At 41.7% G+C, this 21,884-nt stretch overlaps 2 protein-coding genes across 6 annotated transcripts in view; one reads left to right on the top strand and one right to left on the bottom strand.

Moving 5' to 3' along the window:
* Nucleotides 1–8,592, bottom strand: part of LOC146204761 (uncharacterized) — a 92,003-nt gene extending 83,411 nt beyond the window's left edge. For 2 of the 5 annotated variants that reach the window (XM_084589463.1, XM_084589464.1), the window contains exons 1-3: nucleotides 8,274–8,590; nucleotides 7,587–7,681; nucleotides 2,768–2,929 (exon numbers count right to left, since the gene is read on the bottom strand). In XM_084589463.1, coding sequence (XP_084445589.1) covers nucleotides 2,768–2,929; nucleotides 7,587–7,681; nucleotides 8,274–8,439 — 423 coding nt within the window. In that variant the 5' untranslated portion in view covers nucleotides 8,440–8,590. Of the gene's footprint in view, nucleotides 1–2,767; nucleotides 2,930–3,917; nucleotides 3,985–7,586; nucleotides 7,682–8,273 lie in introns of all 5 variants that reach the window. The other 3 variants (XM_084589467.1, XM_084589465.1, XM_084589466.1) reach the window with 3 other exon arrangements.
* Nucleotides 8,593–10,115: 1,523 nt separating this feature from the next.
* On the top strand, nucleotides 10,116–17,025 carry LOC146204760 (oligosaccharyltransferase complex subunit ostc-A). The gene is made up of 4 exons (XM_084589462.1): nucleotides 10,116–10,334; nucleotides 10,433–10,506; nucleotides 11,061–11,278; nucleotides 16,868–17,025. Exons 1-4 carry the CDS (start codon nucleotides 10,118–10,120, stop codon nucleotides 16,884–16,886), a joined length of 528 nt encoding a protein of 175 aa, XP_084445588.1. The 5' UTR covers nucleotides 10,116–10,117; the 3' UTR covers nucleotides 16,887–17,025.
* Nucleotides 17,026–21,884: the final 4,859 nt, after the last annotated feature.

Raw genomic sequence — 21,884 nt, 5'->3', positions numbered from 1 at the left:
TACAAGAGTGCAAGAAAAGCAGCACAATAAATGACAAAACCAGAAAAAGAACCCCACATATTTACAGGGTGAAGCATGATATATTATCATTAACCAAAAAACAAATTCTGCCACACAATACTGTGTAAGTGCATGCATGTTCATGCACACACACATGCACACCCAGTTCTGCCTCATGGCCTGCTAAATTCTCAACTGGTGATGAAATTGAAAGGTGTAACAATAAGTCTGCATGTCATTTTTCCCAAAAGAATGTCAGTTTTTGTTGCAGTCCCCAGCAGCGGTGATGCACTTCTTTCAGTGCAAAACGTGGTCACGTTACACATTCTTTCCCCTTAAAAAATAGCCAAAAGTATGGTGGCACAAGGATTAGGCTGCAATGCTGGCAAAGAAAAAAAAAAAAAACCTGCATTCATTCTTATACAACTTGACTTGCGCAACAATGGCAAAAGTGTAGTGCTGCTCGTAGGGGACAACAAGAGAAGTAATGAAATCCTAGAAAAAGGACATTGAAATTTTGCTTGACTGCGACAACTTTCAATTCCAAGACTTTATGAAAAGAGTTGCAGCTAAAGAGAAAGAACTTATTTAAAGACCATGCTGAAGCTTACTGTTCTAGTCATAGCAAGGCGTTAGACTTTTGGGTTAAAACTAGATAAAAATATCCACAACACTATTAAAAATTCGGTTCTAAGTGGAAAAGGTCAGTCTCTTTGCCAGGCACATTGTAGCTAGCTGGCTATCAAGTAGCAGTCTTACTCAGTCAAAGTAGGAAGTTAACTAAGAGTGGAAGACAGGGACACTGTGAGATGGATTAAAGAGACCCCGAAACAATAAATTCGGTAACATTCTCAAGCAAGAAAGAAAGAAAGGTTGGTCCTTGTGAGTATTTAAGTCAAATTTGGAGCTTTTAAGAAGTGCAGCTGGCGACCGCTTGTAACTGATTAGGGAGACATCTCCCTGCATGCCCCCTTCCCATAAACATCATATGAGCTTTCCGGGTGCGGCCACACTTGGACACTCCCAAGTGATACGGGCTGAACGGGGTACAGTGAAACGCTGTTGTTACTTTTCTTAACGTTTTTTTTCTTGCGCGCTATCATATGTGGAGCTGAGTGGGGAGAGGAGGAGCGTCATTTTTGAACGCCAATATGTTCAGTGTTAGTGTTGCTAGCTTAAAAATTACTACGTTGCAGAAAGGGCTGAATGAATAGCTATATCGTTCGTGGGCGTTTCAGTAAACAGGTTTTCATGGTACCTTTAAGCAGAGCAGTTGTGTGCTTTAGGGTATTGCTCCACTACTTTACATGCCTCTTCAGATGGGAGATTTCACATCAAAGCCAAACATCTGCTAGTGCAGCACTGTTCACTGTCATATAACTTACTTGGGGCAGTTACTTGGTTAAAGCTGGTTTTCTACTCCATGCAAGGACACTCGAAACCATGCATAAGCATTACGAAATGGTGCCATGTTCTGACTACCACAACAATTAAGCAGATTCATGACCAAGAATATGCAGGCTCCCTTATGCCTAGCCGTTATGCCTAGCCCTTCTGCTCAGAGTAGTAAACAGCTTAGAGATAACATTGCAACTTGCCCTTAAGATATCAATTTTTACTTGCCATCTCATCTAAAAGTTTGATAATTTAACTTAAATTATATTTCACCGTGTTAGCAATAAGAGTGGTACTTTGCAAAAAAATAAAAATGCTGGAGTTATCACGTGAAGATAGAAAATTTTTTTTCCTGCCTTGGTAAATGAAGCCTACACCCTCCAAAAGCCCCACCCATTACCAGCCCACCAACTCCTCCGCCTCCACCCACTAGAAGCCCACGCAGTAGCGGAACGAAAAGGCAATGAAGAAATCGAATTCAAAGACAAAGTGCAAAAGACAGCTGCCTTCTGAAAGCAACCGCCCATGAGCCACTCACTTGTTGCCCTCAACCAATGCCTGCTTTATCAGATACCCGTCACGCAAACCAAGGTGCAAAAGACAGCTGCCTTCTGAAAGCAACCACCCATGAGTCACTTGCTTGTTGCCCTCAACCAATGCCTGCTTTATTAGATACCCGCCATGCAAACTAAGAGCCCCTACCATGAAGTTGCGCACCCTATTCAGAAACATTTGATATAGTTGTTGGTGGCAAGTCAGCTCTGACAAATTACCTTTTTCGAGCACCACTTAAAAGCTCACAATTAAGAAAAAGCCATGCGATTTTTCACAGTTGCACACTTGGACTACGAAACTCTCATGTGCAGGTGCAACAAACAAGGCAAAAGGCCCGACATCTATTCACTGTGTGATGTTAGTGCATGTTAAAGGGCCCTAGATGGTCTAAGTTCATCCAGAGCCCTTCACTACAGCATGCTTCGCTTCGGGACATTGTACCTTACAAAATACACTGCTCTGATATGAGTACTAATCAATAACTTCTACATATTATAAATTATTTTTCACTGGGGTGCAACATAAAAGGTCTTCCAATTTGCACAATCAGCATGACAACAAAATGCCATTAGTTTCAATCTATGTGCGGTTTCTCTTTTTCAACAAGCTTGGGTGATGTTGCATGAAACGGCTGGTGTGCATGTGTGCCTGCATATTGCATCTTTTTATTTAAAGTTCCTATTCATGGGTAATAACATTAACGGTAGAAGTGACGTGCAGCTGGAAAAAACAGTGAACCTACAATAAAGACATCATGTAACAAGATGTGTTCACATTAAGCGAAAACGTTTCATGCAACAGAAAAGAAAATAATCACCTCTCCCCACATCCAAATGCCCATTGTTTCAGGCCGGACAGAAGGACCAATGCCAAATCCCTTTGTCTTGCCCATAAGCTGGTTCATCAAAAATGATTTACCAGAGTGGAACTTTCCGACAACACCAATAACTGCCACAGGGCCTTTGATCTGGCTGATGGCCTGGAAGAAAATTCAGCAGCATGCTTTGTAAAATGCTTTGTAACTGTAAGATAATATGCACTGACAAAATCGAGCACAATGCAGTCAGACTTCTGTTGATGTCAGCAGTGTCTCAATGCCGCAGTAGTCTCTTTTTTTTTTTTTCTTATTTGAGACTACTTCGAAGCAGAGACACTTCAAATTTGCGCAGAGAAAGGTCATCACAGGATTGAGCAAATGCGTTAAATGTTAGCAGATCGTATAATTCTAAAACAAAGGCTATCTCCCGCACTAAGCCAAGGTAAGGTTGCTGCAAAAAGAAAAATTGAAAGTAAACGAAGAGCTCATCAAATGTGCATCTGTGGTTTTCAGACAAAACACAACATTTTTGATATTAAGAACTCGTTTAGCAAAAAAAAACTACTGTACTGAATGCTAACAGGTACACCCCTTTTTATGTGAAGACCTTCAACAAACTCCTGTGCTACAAGCTGCATGTGAATGCACACAGCTAGAGTACAGCAAAATCTGGGCCGCACTAGCTGCAGTGACTAGATGAGTCACATGAGGAGATAACCATGTGGACAGGGAATGCCCGTGCCTTTGCAGGTATATTTTAAACAGGCACCGAGGACAAATGCTTCCAGTTATTGTTTTCAGTAACAACTTCCCTAGCTTTTTTGGGGTATGTTCATGTTTGTTTGGAATCAATACGCACATCTATGAATGATAAAATGAAATTTTGAAATTTTTTTGCCATTCGATTCACACTCGTGATGTCCACATCGAGAACGAGTGGTTGCTGTCCCCTTGAAGCGAGTTCCAATGTAGCATAGCCTCTTGGATCCATGCTAAGAATTCGCTGCCAACACACACTTTACCTTCAAAATTAATCAGTGGTGGCAGCACCTGTATCTCCTTCCTCAGTCTTCTCTGACTTATAAGAGCTCTGTTTTCAAAGAGTGTGGTTTTCTTTGTCATTAGAATGTCATAGCTTATCAATACAGACCTAAGAAACTTTGTCCTCAGTGCCCCTTTGACACAAAGTCCACTTGCATTACTCCAATGTTATATCACTGGAAGAAACAAGCATACCAAAATTTTAGTGAAGCCTTTCAGAAAAGTCAGGAAAGTCTGCAAATACTAACAGCAAAGAGCTTACTAGCTCCGTATCACAAAAATACATCTTGCAGTACTGTTGCTGAAGCTAGCATTGTCAACAGCTGGCAGTATCCATAAAGGTGGTGCCGGCATAGGGCATTACTAATGGGCCTCCATGTGTCACCAGATTTCCCCTTTTGCATCAAAATTGTGACATTCTTATCAAAGTGTATAGTGTGGCGTCATACCATTACACTTCTCATTTATAATGCGTATGCTAGTCAAGCTGGAGGCTAGTTTGCAACAGAGATTCAAACCGACGACATAGGTACCTCCTTAATCCCCTCAACACACCATGTGACCTAGTGGAGACAGTGCTGCCATCCTGTCCTAGTCTTCCTTGTCCTGTCAAAATGCTATATTTTTTATTGAGTAATGTCTGACCAACTAGCCTTGCAGTATACTCTGTTAAATTTCATTTCTTCTACATTGGGCACTTTTCTTTGTTCTTGTCCCCATTCATGAGCAATGTTCGCTCTGCACTCTGCACCTTATTGTGGTTACGACATACTGAGCTAGATTTTTCAATTACTGCCTCAGGACGGCAACACTGCTGTCCTCAAGAAGTCACCAGAATGTTCGGAGTCGTCGGTCCAAATGTAGCTCTGTCCTGTCCCCGTCTTCCTTGTCCTGTCAAAATGCGACGTTTTTTCGTTGAGCTAATGTCTGACCAACTGGCCCTATGGTATACTCTGTTAAATTCCACCCTTGTACGAATAGGTGGTCCAAAGTGTCTCTGATAATTTTTTTTTTTACTTGGCTTTGAGGCAAAGGACACATCAACTGGAAAGGGCACTACTGTTCTGAATGCTCTGCCACACTTTCAGTAAAAGACTAATGTTGTGCAACAGTGTACCTGCTTGCACATGCTAACAGTGCTAAGAGGCACGTTGGCCACAGACAAGGTATCACTGAATGCGGCTGCATTCAGAAATTACAGGTTTGAAAGCACCGCTGTTGCGGTGCATGAGCACTTGCTCACACTAGAACTTTTTAATATTTTACAGGCTTTCTTTTCAGAGGAAAAAACTAACCTATAGTATACATTATTAAAAACCAGCTAATTAGAAGTCTTTTGTGACACTCTACAATTCGGCACAGAAATTTTGACTGAAACATGCTAGTTACAAAGTTTCTATATATATTTTTTTAGTCTAACTACCACAATACTCTGACTTACTAAATGCAGTAGACAACAACAAGACTGAAATTTCCTCCACATATTGCAGTTACGGCATATTTTTAATCTTTGGTTAACTTTAGCTGGCACATCTGCTAAACAAGCTAATTATTAGTGCAAAACAAGAAAGGAAAAAATTGAGAGCGTGAGGAAGCAACCAGGCTGGATGCTCGGGTGAGTTGGTTCATCATCATGGAAATATAGCGCTTCGAAGACAAGGACAAAACATAGAGCGGATAGTATGCGCGATTTTTCAAGCAATCAACATTCTACTAAACTTGTCTAAGTTGTGAAGCAAGATTAGCCCTGAGGTGTTGCATTTCACCGGCACAAGTTGTTGCAAAAGAAAAGAATGGCACGTAATTGCAATAGGCATGATGTGCTAAATTAAACAAAAGTACAACCTTCAACAAATACAGACAGACCACCGAGTTTACTTGTAGCCCATGCAGTGTGGCTCATTCATTATATGGGAGAGCAAAACGTTGAATTGGGCGAGTTGGTACGCATTCATGATGTAAAGAACGCAAACTACAAGGGACAAGAGGATGGGATACAGGATAAGTGCTGACTCGCAACTAAATGGGAACTCTGAAAATGCAGCTACATTCTGAACATTCCTTCCACACAGTAAAAAAAAAAAGTGCAAAACCAAGGGAGCACTCAAGCCTGCTTGTTTGCACTGACAAAACCTAGGGCCGTACTAAATGAGATGCGTAATAGCCGCAGTCGCAAATATCCAGTACTGGGAGGAGAAGTTTCATGGGATACACTTTGCAGTCATTTTGATTCGCATGTATTTCAATAAGAGCTAAAAAAAAAAAAAGAAAAAAAAAACGTTCAAAACAAGGGTGCAGTTACACAAAATTATGCCACTAGACGGTTTTCGTGCCGTTGTAAACGTTTTGAATTGAGATTTGTCACTTATCTCCAAAAGGTCAAAAGCAAACAATCTTAACCAATTAATAAGTTATTCAATAAACAAAAATATAACTCATTGCACAATGTAACAGCTGTACAATGCTGCTTCAGTTCTGATACCACAAAAGACAGCAAACTTTTCAAAAATTGGTTCAAGCTGTGCGTACAGTGCTTAGGTTATTTTAAACACCTTTGCATTTGTTTACCACAATATTTTGTGACACTGATGTGGCACTGATGTACCATGACCAGTCAAGGTTACAAAATAAGTGCTTGTTTACACCAGCACTGCCACTTCCTCCTGCAAGACTACCAGACATAGCAGTGAAGGCCCTAAAGACAAAAAAGTGCATTCCACATGCCACTACATCCCTACCATTTCTAGTAACATTGTAATAAAGCAACAGTGAAAACAATTTAAAAGTCACCTATTTGTTTCCAAAGTAAGCTGTTGCAATTCTCAAAACCATAGCCATTCCATGTAATATATGTTTGGAACAATATCTTTCTGACAAATACAAGTATCTTCAATGCAGATGTCTGTATTTCTTTTACATCATTATTGATACCATACTGGGCGATTTTTAGTTTTATTGCCATGGAGGCTATCTTTTTGGCTCAAGCTGGTCCCTGCAAGTGTAGGTATCGATGACTGTTAGCCAAGACAATGCATGCAACCGAGCATAATGAAAATTACATATTATTATGCCACATCAGTAGTTATATAACACAATTACAGGTCACACAAGCAGTTCAGGTAAGCGCAAGAGACACCGTGAGCATGTTTTACTATTTTTAAGATTTTTAACATAAGTCTAGTAAACATAGGCATAAGTGAAATTTATTGTAGTGCCGCAGTTCCTCTTTCAGGGTGCTTCACCAAATAAATATTGTGTACTGACCAGACATCGACTTCTGCAACTATACTATGAACAGTGAATCCAGTTTTGTTATGCAGATCTTTTATTTCTTCCTATTCCCCACCATGGCTTTTTCACTATCAAGGATTGTGGCAATTTAACATCAGGTCCTGATATACAAATATGTATGCAACAGTTCTAAGTGCAGTTAAGAGGAGTTCATGTAGCACATGGCAATCACAATATTACTTATAGTTGGTTGGTTTGTGGGGTTTAACGTCCCAAAGCGACTCAGGCTATGGGACGTTAGTGGAGGACTCCGGAAATTTTGACCACCTGGGGTTCTTTAACGTGCACTGACATCACACAGCATACGGATGCCACTCCATTTTGCCCCCATCGAAACGCAGCCGCCGAGGCCGGGACTCGATCCCGCTTCCTTGGGCACAGTAGTCGAGCGCCGTAGCCACTGCGCCAACCCGGCGGGGACAATATTACTTAGTCTTTTAAACTGAACAGTGGTCATTTCATGAAGTTTGTATGCCAAGATTCTTACCTTTATGTTTTCTTCATCCACAATGAGTTTCTTATGATCATCACTAGGTTTAACTATTTGTATTGGAGCATCATTAGAGGTGAAAGGTTGCAGACCTGAAAAATAGTGACAGCATTACTTACCGCCGCCCAAGGTCACTGCGTACATCAACCTATTATACGACATTGCATCTTTTATAACACTGACATCACTTTTACTTGATGTGAGCAAACTATGACAGCACACCTCAAGTTCTCGATATCTGCTTCGCCCAATGTGGCTGAGCACAGGTCAATGCGGTACTTTTACTGTACTGTACAGAGGCAGGAAGAAAATAAGGTCGAAGCTCGCGAACACTCAGAGTTTCTACACAATTATCTGCCATATCCGATGTCTTTTCCATATCCCCCCAATTAACCCTCTCCTGTGTCAATTCTGACCACCTTATTCCCACAAAGCTTCCAAATCTCATCCGCACACTCCGTAGTCGAGAAGCGCTGGCCTGCTCACCGCCACTTGGCAGCACAATAATAATAATAATAATAATAATAATAATAATAATAATAATAATAATAATAATAATAAAGCGGCCTGATTATGAATGTAAACGCTTATCGAAACTACAAGCCATTATTATTAGAAGCGCTCGCCAAACAGAAAATCGAATTCTGAGATCAACAGGTGATTATCATATATAATTATACTTACTTGCTGTCACTGGAGAACACAAAAACACCAGCACTAACGCAAACGGTGCAAATAGCGCAACACATTTTAAACCAGCCGCCCGCATAGCCCAAATGGCCCTCATTCGCTCACTCCTCTCGTGACACTGGTGACTGTCGTAACAACGGAATTTTTGCTGCCAGCACATACCCACACTTTACTTGCTTTACTGACCATAGAGTTGCACCCTACTACAGCAGTACAAAACTTAGCGGTCCTTAACACGGGCCTCTTGACTGCAAACTATTCAGCACAACTTCTCAGCCCCGCAACCTTAAAATTAATCGATTGTCGCGCCGTTGCGGTGTTCAACTAAACTGCTTAGAAGAGCAAATAAGATCATCATGAACTAATGTCCTGTACTTGTGTCGGAAAGATTCGGCACGTGCACATTTTTTTTTTTTTTTAGCATATGTATAGGACGTATTTAATTAGTGTCTTTCAATATCCATTGTAATGACAGTTGCGAGTTTACTTGTTGATAAATCTATTGCTACTGGCTGGTGGTGGTGGTGGTGAAAACATTTATTATTATAATACATATAGGTATGTACACTAGGTGGGATGCCTAGACCAAGGTAGATCTACCTTGCCTAGACAGGCACTCCATTGGCGTTTGCCGCAGCCCGGGCAAGGTCGCCCGGGCGCGCTGCGTTAAGACCTTTTGGGCCTCTAGGGTGCAGCAGCCAAGGTCAATGTACCATGCAGCAGCCGGACAGGGTCGCCTCCCAGTTCTCTCGGGTGGGGTTGGGGATAGGGGGCAAAGATGGGGTTTTCTGGCAGGCCCACACCATGTGGTAGATGTCAGACACCTCCCCACAGTGCGAGCACAGCCCGTCGAATTGCGGATCAAAATGTTTTAGAATAGCCGGGCACAACATTGTATTGGTGAGCAGGCGCAGGAGCACCCGCTCGTTAGCCTTCCCCAGCCCTTTGCAAGGGGTGGGAAGAGTTTGGTGCGTAGATCTGTAATATTCACATATTTCTTTAAATTTGTACACTGGGCTGAAATCAAAATCCCGGTCCGCGTCGGGTCCCGTGGGAAATGGCCGGAGAGAAAGCGCGCGGGCGGCGGCGTCGGCTGCCTCATTCCCTTGGAGACCTTGGCAGTCCCTACAGCCAGTTGCCAGTCGTCCAACCGTACTCTACAGTGAACTAGAAACTGTACCACTATGGTACCCTGGGAAACGGCGGTACTGCACCATAATACCACCATACTTCAAGCAGTTCTTCTCCGCAGTTCGGGCACGGTTTGGGCGTCTGTCCGTCTGGCCCCAGGGCCACATAGTCCGGCCGAACGTTTTGTCTGGCGCTATGCACTTTCAGTGCACGAAGGTTCCACTAGTATCATGCGTTCGATAATATTTTTTCCTGTTTTCCTTCATGCATGGAGCTAAATAGCTAAATTTGAACAAAAAATGTCAAAAATGAGCACATCAAACATTTGCGCTGCGGACAGATACCCGCCTCACGATTTGATTTGGGGGCTATGTAAAATTTCTCATTTGTCAGATTATTGAATTGTAGCAGATTTTACAGGGCTTTATTTTTGTGCGTCTGTGCGTGTGCACGAGAACGAGAAACCCTTGACGGGGAAATTTTGATTAATCCTTGAAGAAAATAATGGAAAGAGCTGGACTACGTTTGTTAGTTATGAGCAGTACTACATATTTATTATTTATTGCATGAAAACCATCGCCTTGTTTACATGGTTGTTTACTCGAACTCAACAGCTCAACATGCAACATGCCCCCTTCTCAGCCCTCTTACTGCTCTTAGCACACCGCACATGCATTCATTCGTCCTGTTCGTGCTGTCAGCCTGCTATGACATCACTTCCGCAGGCATCGGCTGCCGGCGCAACTAGCGCAACGTTGGCCGGCGGATCTGTTTTCGTGTACACGATGGAGTTTTTGTACAGTCTCCCCTTTTACGTACTTGAAGTCCCAAACTTAAAACTGAAGAGGCCGACATGGTTTCATCAACCATCTCCAATGGTCGTTTATTCGCTAGTGCTGTTCTCCTATTTTCTAGTTTGTGGAGGTGGGCGCCTTGAGATCACGAATGTCAGATAAGGCTGTAATGTGCAACGTGTTACCAGTGTTGAAACAAATTTTTGTGGCTGCTGTGCACTTTTACAGGTATAATATACGACGTTATTGTGGAGCCCCCAAGCATTGGATCCACTGTGGATGAACACGGACACAGCAAACCTGTGAGCATTGACACATTTATCGATACTGAACCTGGTTGTGTACGGTGTCAAGTGCATTTGATACAATAACAAAATATCCGAGTGTTCTGCATTTTGTTTTATGATACTTACAAAGTGCCAAAATGGCTGTTCATGGTCAGTGTGAATGGATGTCTGCGGTAATAAAGACCGGTCACTCTAAACTCAAATAATTCGTATGAAGATTGCTGTACAACGATACGTAACGCAAATTAATCAAGCTGCGACCCCTATGTTATTTTTTTTTTTTGTGCGTGTGTCATTAGTGTCAACTGCACGATATCACATGTACCGTTTTTGTCAAAAGTTTAAAGCCCAGGGGGTTTGCTTCTGAGCCACGCTGTGTGACTTGTACTGCATCCTTAGCAATACAAATCTTCTGAAATTAAGGAGGCTTTTGATTTTGCCCCTCCGAATGGTGCTAAAGGAGCCCGGCTATATGGCTTAGAAACAAACCGCTTGGGCTCTAAACTACCTACTATAGTGTTTACTCGAGATGGACATGAAGTGAGCATGGTGGTGGTTTTTATTCCCAGGTTGCCTTCATGCCATATCGAGTGAATGGCCAGTACATCATGGAGGGCCTGGCGTCAAGCTTTCTGTTCACCGTGGGTGGTCTGGGCTTTGTTATCCTCGATCGAACACACAACCCCAGCACACCCAGACTGAATCGCATCCTTTTGATCAGCACGGGTTTCATATGCATACTGGTGTCCTTCATCACATGTTACGTCTTCATGCGCATCAAGCTTCCGTAAGATGGCACTTGCATTATCTTGTTCTGAAGGAAAAATTTTGCCTAAATAACATCTTAGTGGTCGTGTGTAATTGTTCACTTAGGTTTGGAAATTCCACAGTTGAGGCAATAGTGTGGCAATGGTAAATGAAATAAAAACTTATATTTGGTATCACCAGTGTGTAGCAAACCTGTATTTCCAGTTTAGTGGCAGTGGCTATTGTAAACCATAAAGAGCATCATAGTCAATATGAGCACATTTTCAAAGGTATATGCAAGTACTGGATTCTATTTGCTTGTCCGGTATATGGGAAACGAAAAATGAAGGTGTACTTAAGGGGGTTAGTAAGATTTATGTTAGTGTAAAATGATAGAAAATATGTCATTTGCCCTCAAAACAATGTCTTCATAACTGGAAAATTGTGTAAAAGCAATGTGCCCTTGACATCACCACTTGCGCTTTTCTACAGCTGCCGTGGGTGATGTATTCATGAGATTTCTCAAAGAATGCTGTTTTGCTGTCTCATTCAGAAAATCAGAGTATGAGTAAAGCAGTGTTGCGAGTGTAGCCAAAAATACCAAGTTTCATAATTAAAATATTGGTTAACAGAACACAGAAAGGCTAGACGCAAATACGAGCACTGAATCTTTCTGCTTGCGGCCAATGTGCACAGCAAGTTTAGAGTTGTGGTTCCAATTTATCACTGATGCATCTTTTTATTGATGGCTTTCATGCTTCAAGTTGAGGGTCTGCAGACAATGCAGACAAGAACGAAGAGAACGGCAATGAATGTACGGGAGGGAGAAAACCCATACTTGGAAAACAGGTGCTACAGCCGGAAGTCTGCAACCAAACATCAACCGATGTTATATTGATTGGCAGGGCACACACCCCAAACTGTTTTCTTTATTTTTTTCTTGTGTCTCGGGGTGTATAAGCTCAGAGGAAAGAGAAGTACTTTAGAACGACGGTCTGAGGGGCGTGTTGGTTCATGACTTCAAAAATGCTACAGCGCAAAGAAAACATGAAAGAAAACAACAGCAGATGTGCACATTACCAACTGTTTATTGAAAGAAAAGGGGCATATTTAAACCATCGACAATGCATGTGTACAACGCTTAATCGCTCTCAACCCTACCAGTAACAGTAATCAGCAAATGACATAAGTAAACACATATGAATAAACATTTAAAACAAAGATAAGATAAACAAATTGCTAAGATTTGTTTGGATTATATTTTGTTATTTTTGTTTCAAGTGTTGCTTAACCCTCAACTACATGCGTGGTCGAGGGTTTAAACGTGCCCCTTTTCATCCAATAAACAGTTGGTAGTGTGCACACCTGGTGTCGTTTTCTTTCGTGTGTTCTTTGCGCTGTAGCTTTTTTGAAGTCATGAACAAACACGCCCCTCAGACCGTCATTCTAAAGTACTTCTCTTTCCTCTGAGCTCATACACCCCGAGACACAAGAAAAAAAGAAAATAGTTAGGGGTGTGTGCCCTGCCCATCAGTATAACATCGGTTGATGTTTGGTTGCAGACTTCCAGTTGTAGCTCCTGTTTTCCAAGTATGGATTTTCTCCCTCCCACACATTCATTGCCGTTCTCTTCATTCTCGTCTGCATTGTCTGTAGACCCTGAACTTGAAGCGTGACTGCCATCAACAGAAAGATGCGTCAGTGATAAATTGCAACCACATGCATGAAGTCATATCTGAGGGGTTCACGCATCATCTCAAGCAGACTGATTTCGCAGCAGCTGGAAGTGCGCCCATGGTGTCATAGCTGCAGCAAATGGCAGGGCAGTCTCTGGTGGCCTGTCACTCACTATGACATCACCACGTCTGACTGGTGATGTCATAATGAGTGCCATGCCTTGTTAGAAAAGTTCTAGAAGCCACCACTGCGCGCTAACGAATTGGGTGTCGAATTTAAAAAAATGTGCTTTTTAAATATGACTGATATTGCTCCATTCCAAGGATTTATATTTTTAGCAGATGCTCAAAAGCATTCATTCTACCAGCAGTCTTGGAACACATTTCCTAGTCCTTTACTGTCATGGAATTGGCTACCCAGTGTAGGCTGTGGGCATGACGGAACTGCAAAGTGTTCATTTCCTTTTTATTTTTTGTTTTGTATGTGCTCAGGAAGATGTGCATGCATGCATGTTGTTAACATGCTAAGTGCCATGCGAGTGCTTGACCTTCCATGATGTCACACAGTGGAAACGCAAATATTCTTTCAGATACATGCTTTTTTGACAATTTCCTGAGATGCACGCAATAGAATGTATGAAAGTTGTAGATTAAGCTCATGAAATGGTTTCGCACTACCATATAAAGTTTATGACATAATCTGCTGTTAAATTTTCGACAATTCTCTGGCTTCGCCTCTCAGTATTACAGTAGTGTGGTGAAACTGACAATGCCGTCATTATGGGCGACATTTAAAGTTTCAATATCTTTGCACATTTCTTTTTGCGAGTCACCCGATGCCGCCAAAAGACGCCTTGCGACCTTTACCTTCGTTGGCGTTTGCCTTCTTCTTCAGAGCAGATGTTTCCGCGTTGGAAATTCATGATCTTTAGAGATGACGTCATCACTGGTGTCTCCACTTGTCACCGTGTGCTGGGGAGAAGCCCGAACGTCGAAAGTTTTATTTAGTGATTACATCGTTAATTTAAATGTTAGCGTAAAATGACTTGGCATGAATTAATCCTTTAATTTAGTTTAATTCTAAAATCTCTTTAGTTTCCCTTTAACTATTTCATTACCAGGGAAAAAATGGCTGTTTTTCATACGTTTGTGACAAGATTTTTTTGCTGCAAATTATACGAGAGAAAAAAACAGGTAAAACATTGATCAATGGTGGAAATAGAATGCACATTCAAAAAACATTTATTTTAACATGGATACTCAGTATTTTTTTCTAAATTTGGGAAACAAAAATAGCTGGATGGGAATAAAAAAAATTAAATTTACAAGCTAATAATGCTTGAAGAAAATTAGTAAAATAAATTCTAGAACATGCAAAATGTTTTATTGTTTTCTAGAAAATTGCCAGCAAAATGTGTTTTGAGGTAGAACTTTTTTCTCGTACTACTTGTTAAAGGCTAATTGCAGCCTTCAATTTGAAATAAATTTTACTCTTAAAAATGTTATATATATATATATATATATAAGTACAATTGTTTTGCTTAAGTTTGATAACAGTAATTAAAATGGTTCTGAGTTTTAACTAAGATTGCTTTTGAGAATGCCGGAAGAAAAGTTACAGAAAGGAAAAGTGTAGCTGCCTTAACATTTATGACAAACTCTTGATATGAAAATTAGAAACAAAACGTAATGAAACCAAACAAAATACATAGTCATTTTCGCTTACCAAAAGCCTATTCACAAAGAATTCAGTGGCTGTACTCCGGCCACACGTCGCGGGCACACGTGTGAGCTTCAACGATGTACAGACACAAAAACGAACCATGCCTTTGCGGGTTCGCTGAACCGCCGCCTTTCGTGGATGCTTCACCGCACAGTCCTCACAATCCCTGTGGCGAAGCATCTTCAAATAGTAGCGGGGCAAATAAAATCCAAACAATCGAGCAGTCAGTAACAATGCATCCGAAAGTTGAAGTGGTCATATACCTTAGCTTTATGGAGTATTTTGCAGCGTCACGAAAAAGTCCGACTCATTGAGCATATCCCAAAAATCAGGAATTGAAATTTTCAGTTGGTGACTGCAAATGCATACTTGTTGGTATTCAGACATATGGAATTTAGAACTACTGGGGTAAAAAACAGTTTGAAAGAGTGTGCTGCTTTGGCAAACGTTGTACTGATGCTCCGTAGCAGCCGGCAGGCGTACTACATGGTGTCAGTTTAAGGTCGATGCCCGAAGGTATACTCAGCCAAAACGAAATTCGCCTTTGTTACGACGGAAAGATGTCTCCCCATTTGTTGCCGAGGCACTACAGATGAGAAAAATATCAATCACGACATATTTCCATCAAGTGAACAAGCTCCAAGGAAGAACAAACAAATGAGAGACAGAAATTGAAATGTACATGCATGCAGCCGCTAACATTCTGGGTTTTTTGCAGAGTTTCAATATTGGAATAAAAATTTGAGGATGCAACATAGTCTTTGAGCTGCTGCTGCTGATAACATCAAATAATTCTGCTCCAGAGGCAACACATTCACCTGAAACAGTTTTTTTGCGAGTGAGCGCTGTTCCCAAGGTTGCTGCAATGTTGGGAGCATTCCATGCCGCAGCCTGAACTTCGGAGGAGTTTGAAAAATAGCCGCCATGCCGAAAAAAATACAGTTCATGATGAAAACAAAAATATAGTTACTGAAATACACTAGATGGCACAGCAAATTCATCGCAGTGCTGGTGGCGCGAAATTTGACCTTTGAGTTTTTCGATCACCGATGATCGAATCACAGTGGCGAGGTAACGAAAGAGTTAAAGGAAATACTTCCCAGGGTCATCATGCACGTCAACCACAAGAGTTGCCTGCGATCATACTTACTGCGTAGTTAGTGAATAAACATGCAATGACGAATCATTTGATGAAAAATGCATGTTCAGTTTTTCACTGAGGTGTGGCATTAGGTATGAATTCTGCTTGCATGTGTGAAGACCACTTGAAGTTTCCATGCACACTTCACAACAGCACACAATGCTCCGAAGGCTGCACATTCGTATCAGTGTTGCCAATCTATACATGTGTGAGCATAATTAGCAGTTTTTTCTGCAGTTTGTGACTGCCCTGGGTAGCTTCATGCAGTTCCTTTCACACTCATGGAGCCTATTTCTACTGTACGTGTGAGTTGCATGAGATGCAGACTCATTAGGTGCAGGAGAGACAGATCTGCCTTTCGGTAGAGGCTGCGGTGGCTGAGGAGGCCTGTACTTTCACCTTGCCACTGTTACAGCCAAATCTACCCGTCAAGAGACTGGGGGAGAAAATTTCAGTTTCTGGCTGCATATCTGGCTTTTGGAAATAGATTCTCTGATTGATTGATTGATTGATCAGCAAGCTTCATTGCCAAGGCCTCATAGAATTAATGTCACTGCAGTTCGTTTTTGGCTGGCACTTTGAACCTGGAAGGGTTTCGGGACATTAAGTAATGATTTTTTTTGTGAACACAGCCAACTTTCCGTTCAGAAAAAAATTTTGGTAATGTTCCTGGGGAATAATCTATCCATCTTGCTTAGTTTGGTATTTCCCTTTAGTGTCCTTTTAAGAAATAGTATTCACTGTGCTAATACAGGTGAAAGCATACTTGTCTGAAAATGCTAATAAGGTAGAAAAATTTTAAAGCTGGTACTGCATTTCAGAACTAAAATTGTATATTTTTACCATTTGCATTTGACTCCAAGATAGAAGTGCAGGTTAGTTGGTTATGGTTGTGATGCAGACCATAAAAGCAGTAATGACTGAGTAGATACCCTCATCGCATTGTGCATCAAAGCAGTGACTTCTCTTGTTCAGGCTTCATTTCTTCTGATAATGATATAATGTACAGGTAGCTAATAGGCATTTTAGTGTTGAAAGTTGTGATTATGTATTGTGAATTAGTAACACTTAGCTGTGTTTCACTTGCAGTGGATACTTGCATGCCTGATACTGCATCTGCCTGCCTTGTGCACCCAGGACCATTGGAAGGCATCTTCTTCAAGAGCAATCAAATATTCATTGGTTAAGTGCCATGCTGTCTGTGTTAGCATAGCATTTTGTAATAAATTCTTGTGGAGGCAAGGAAACTGTTTATGTTCCTATAAATGAGGTGACACACATTGCTGCTGTATGATATAGCATGTACAGTTTGAAACCCCAAAGCCGCACATGGATGGCGATTCACCACTGTGGAGGACTACATTTCTTAGCCTAATATGTAGCTTCAGAGCATTTGAAAGCTCCTAACCCGTTATTAAAGTGTGACATCCCTGGAGTCACTGCAGGAATTGTTTTTTTTTAATTTACACAGATAATATTTTCTAGCTTTGCATTACCAAATTTGATGTGGTAAGCATTTGGTTCACTTCTACAGTGCTCATATATATTATGTAGTTCAATGTTTTGTGCCTTGCTAGAGAGCCAAGTTATGCACAAACCTCAGTTTTGTAGAGTATGGATAAGAGAAGCATCAGTTTTACACTGGTGTGTATGTATGTATGTATGTATAACTTTATTAGGGAGCCGGCAAGCGACGGGTTAAAGCGTCGTGACGCTGGCCAGGTGAACTTTCATAGCAGTTATTCCTGCATGAGTTCTAGCAGAATGTTTGCACTGCAAAGTCTAGTACTAATAAATATCCTAAATGCCAATATTTTCATATGTAAACTGCCATAAGTTCTTGCATATGAATAACAATTCAAGCATATTGCTCCTAACAATTTTATTGTCACAGTTACCAGATCAGTTCGCATATTCAAGGTACAAATGAGCACTGGGCAAAGAAAACCAGGCTGCATCCAGAGCTTCTTTCAAGCTGCATATAGACTTGTTCAAGCTAGCATTAGGTGCTTTTGCTGAGGCTAGCTTTTCCAGCTTGTCTATATTACATGTAGGAAGGTGTGACGTATATCATAAAATTGATATTGAGCAAGTGAGATCAAGATTCCATATCTGCAATAAATATGAGACTGTTGCGACAAGGAACCACTTCTTGCTTTACCATTTGTTGTGCTTTTAATCGGGCACAAGAAAAATGTGTGTATAGACCTGCTGTTTCAGAGGTAAATTACATTTTTCATGCTTTGCTGAACCTCGAAACACTGCCTTTAGTTGATGTCATGACGTCCAATATAAGTTACGGACATCCAAAATGGAAACTACTGAAGTGAAGTTAAGGTGTTAGGACAACAGCAATTAAGGAATATGAGCACAAGCACAAAACAATGATAAAATGAGGAAAAGTCCATTGCCTTTTTGTTCTGATGCCATGAGTATGTATAGGCATGTAAAATTGCAAAAAGAAACGGTAGTATAAAGGTGGGTGTTAAAGTCCTGAAGCAGCTATGGCTACGAGGGATGTTGTAATGGAGGGCTCTATTTCGACTTCTTTACTCTGCACTGATATCGTAAAGCACACTGGCGTTTTTTATTTTTATTTTGCCTACATCGAAATGAGGCTGCCACAGGTGGGATAGAACCCATGACCTTGCTATCGGCCACTGCAGTTCCACTGCTTTGGTTCTGCAGCTTTGAGCTTTATTACATGTGTGCATACATAGGGGCAATTTCTTTGTTAGTCAAAGAAACAGAAGTGGCACTCAGCCATTTTCTTAGCCCTTCAACACTACACCCTTCTGGAGATATAACCCTCTCCTCTCATTTTCGCTGCATTGTAATCTCTGTGATCAGTTCAGTTCAGTCGTTCAGTTGTGTCCGACTCTTCGTGACCCTATGGACCATATCACGCCACGATTTTCGGTCTCTCACTATCTTTCTAACATCGCATAACTTCATCTGCAGCGCCTCGAGGATGCCATCTAACCATCGCGTTCGCTGCCTACCCTTTCTCCGGTGACCCTCAATCTTTCCCAACTTCAAATCTTTCTGCAGCAACTCCTCTCTTCTCATCAGATGACCAAAGTAGCTGAGCTTTAACTTTAGAATTTGACCCTCCAATGAGCAGTCAGGGTTTATGGTCGACAATATCGACTGATTTGATCTTCTGGCAGTCCAAGGAACTCTCAAGAGTCTCCGCCAGCACAGCAATTCAAACGCGTCAATTCTTCGGCGGTCAGCCTTCTTCACAGTCCAACTCTCGCATCCATACATCACAACTGGAAAGACCATAGCACGAGTTATACGAATCTTGGTTGGCAGTTTAATGTCCCTGCTCTTTACTAGGCGGTCAAGGCTAGCCATGGCTCTCTTTCCCAGAAGCAGGCGTCTCCTAATTTCATGGCTGCAGTCTCCTTCCGAGGTAATCTTGGAGCCCAAGAAGAGAAAATCTGTCACAGCTTCCACTTCTTGTCCATTGATGCTCCAGGACTTGAAAGGGCAAGACGCCATGATCTTTGTCTTTTTAATGTTCAGTTTAAGCCCAAACTTCTCACTCTCTTCTTGTACGCGCATTAGAAGTCTCATGAGTTCCAGTTCACCTTCTGCCATTAAAGTGGTATCATCCGCATATCTAAGGTTGTTGATACATTTTCCAGCAATCTTTACTCCAGCTGAAGACTCGTCCAGACCGGCCTTCCTCATGATGCACTCTGCATATAGGTTAAATAGGCAGGGCGACAGTATGCAGCCTTGTCTCACTCCTTTCTCAATCGAAAACCAATCAGTAAGACCATGCCCAGTTCTGACTGTGGCCTCTTGCCCTTCATACAGGTTCCTGAGGAGACAGATGAGGTGAATTGGAACTCCCATCTCTTGGAAAGCTTGCCACAATCCGCTGTGATCTACGCAGTCAAACGCTTTCGCATAATCAATAAAACAGAAGTAGATGGGTTTCTGGAACTCTCTTGCTTTTTCCATGATCCAGCAAAGGTTGGCAATTTGGTCTCTAGTTCCTCTGCCCTTGCGAAACCCAGCTTGCACGTCCGGAAGCTCCCGATCCACATACTGCTGCAGCCTACCTTGGAGGATTTTCAACATCACCTTGCTAGCATGCGAAATAAGCGCGATCGTGCGGTAGTTGGAACAATCTTTGGCACTGCCTTTCTTTGGAATGGGGATGTAAACTGACCTCCTCCAATCCTGTGGCCACTACAGGGTTGTCCAAATTTCCTGACATAATGTATACAGAATGTTAACAGCGTCTTTATGGTTGAGGTTTTGAAGGAACTCAGCTGGAATGCCATCAATTCCGCTAGCTTTGTTCTTAGCAAGGCTGGCTAAGGCCCATTCAACTTCACTCTTCAGGATGCCCAGCTCGAGATCAGTACCCACAACAGTATTATGTGGTAGATCTCTCTGTGATAGATCCATATATTCCATGTATACATTTAATCAAGAGCCAGTGTAGCAGTTTTGGCAGCAGAACATCAGAAGCACGTGATTCACTCAAGAATTTTGCTGAAATTCTACATGCCAATTTTTGTGCTGCTTGAAGTTCACAAGAGTGGCAGTGAGTTTTGATGGCATGTGACACATGCTTATTAAGCAAGAGTGACTGACAAATTCAGTTTGAGAAACATTCCGGACCGAGAGAAGTTTATTGGCAAGGAAGGTAGATAGGAGGAATGTATCTCAATCTAGCCTACTACTTCAAATGAGGACAAAAGGCAATGAAAAAGAAGTAGAAGGGGTGATGTCTTGGTATGTGATGTAACGAGCTGCACATGGCGTTCAGATGTCCATTCACACACGGCATAGCCAGCCTCATGGCATGAATACATGTTTACATGTGCACATCGGGCACACATGCTTCAGAGTAGGGTATTCAAGCCTGTCTTGCACTGAAGTGTGTTCGGCTTTCAAAGCAATAGGACTTTGCCAGCTGCTTCTCAAGCGCTCAAGAGCATCTTTAAAGAAGCAGGTGCTCAGTTATCCAACAATAGCTTAAATTGCAGTGAGGTTGTAGCGAGCTTCAATTCTCTGGAGGAAGCATTCATTCTGTTGTAGTAGAGGGTTGCATTGTTGCTGGATAAGGAAGTCTGAAGTTCAGGGCTTCATCCAGCTTCAAAATGCAGTATGGTCATTTCACTTCTGTACGTTTCTTAGTACTAGCTTGAATGGGCAACTGTTAGCCTGTATTATTGTTTCTGGAGAATGCAACATATATTAAACTATCATTACCATGAGCCAGGTTTGTTCCCTCTACTCCAGTTGTAATTGACTGAAGAATTGTGTGGTCATGCTGAAACGCGTCAAGCTGAAGTGCAATTTCACAGACTGACTGGCTGCACATATTTATTTTCATGAAAGAGCTTAGCTGTAATATAAGCCTTGAATCGCGAAAAATTGTCGATTGGTGTTTCATATACCAACCTATTCTGTTTTAAGTGAAAAAAAACCTTGTGCATGACCTTGAAGTGGTAGCTTATGCCATGTGCTTAGGTATGGCATGAATTTTATGGCCAATCATGCAATTCCACTGCTGCAGTGAGACAAGCATGTGCAGTCAAAGATGAAGAAAATGATGCACTGTGAGAACAGTGTGCGACTAGTGCTTTGCAAGTTGCACAGGCTTTGTGGTCTGCATTTTTACTGTCCCCAGTGACTTGAAAGGTGCGGTTCCCCTACTCGAACTGCGACTGTGTAGAAAGAAAGCATTTGCTGTGAAAATGCCGCAAGCATGCATGCCCACAGCAGTTCTGTAGCTGTAGCGATCAGAACTGGTAGCATTGGTTCGCGTTTTGGGTGATATGGTGTGGTATGTGGGTTCAACATCCCACAGTGGCTTGGGCTATGAGCAGTCTTGTACAAATTACAGAAAATATGTAACTAGTTACAGTTACTCAATCTGAATGTAACTGATTACAGTGGTAAGTTAAAGCCCCAGAAAAGTGACAATAATTACAGAGCAGTAATTGATTACTATTGTGGTACTTTTTTCCAAACTATTTTTATAACACAAACTCGCTAGGACTGCAATAGCCTAGTGCGGCTTGCTCGAACTTTTTTGCATGATAATTTTCAACAGGAGTTGTTTTCAGAGCTGTCA

The sequence above is a fragment of the Amblyomma maculatum genome, chromosome 1 (assembly GCF_055883805.1).
Source record: "Amblyomma maculatum isolate TAMU_Amacu chromosome 1, ASM5588380v1, whole genome shotgun sequence".
Taxonomy (NCBI): Eukaryota; Metazoa; Arthropoda; class Arachnida; order Ixodida; family Ixodidae; genus Amblyomma; species Amblyomma maculatum.
This window is presented reverse-complemented; position numbering and strand designations above follow the sequence as displayed.

Coding starts and splice junctions, on each gene's coding strand:
- LOC146204760 (XM_084589462.1), top strand. CDS start 10,118: ATGACATCACTTCCGCAGGCATCGGCTGCCGGCGCAACTAGCGCAACG. Junction 10,335..10,432: donor CTATTTTCTAGTTTGTGGAG/GTGGGCGCCTTG, acceptor GCACTTTTACAG/GTATAATATACGACGTTATT. Junction 10,507..11,060: donor AACACGGACACAGCAAACCT/GTGAGCATTGAC, acceptor TTTTATTCCCAG/GTTGCCTTCATGCCATATCG.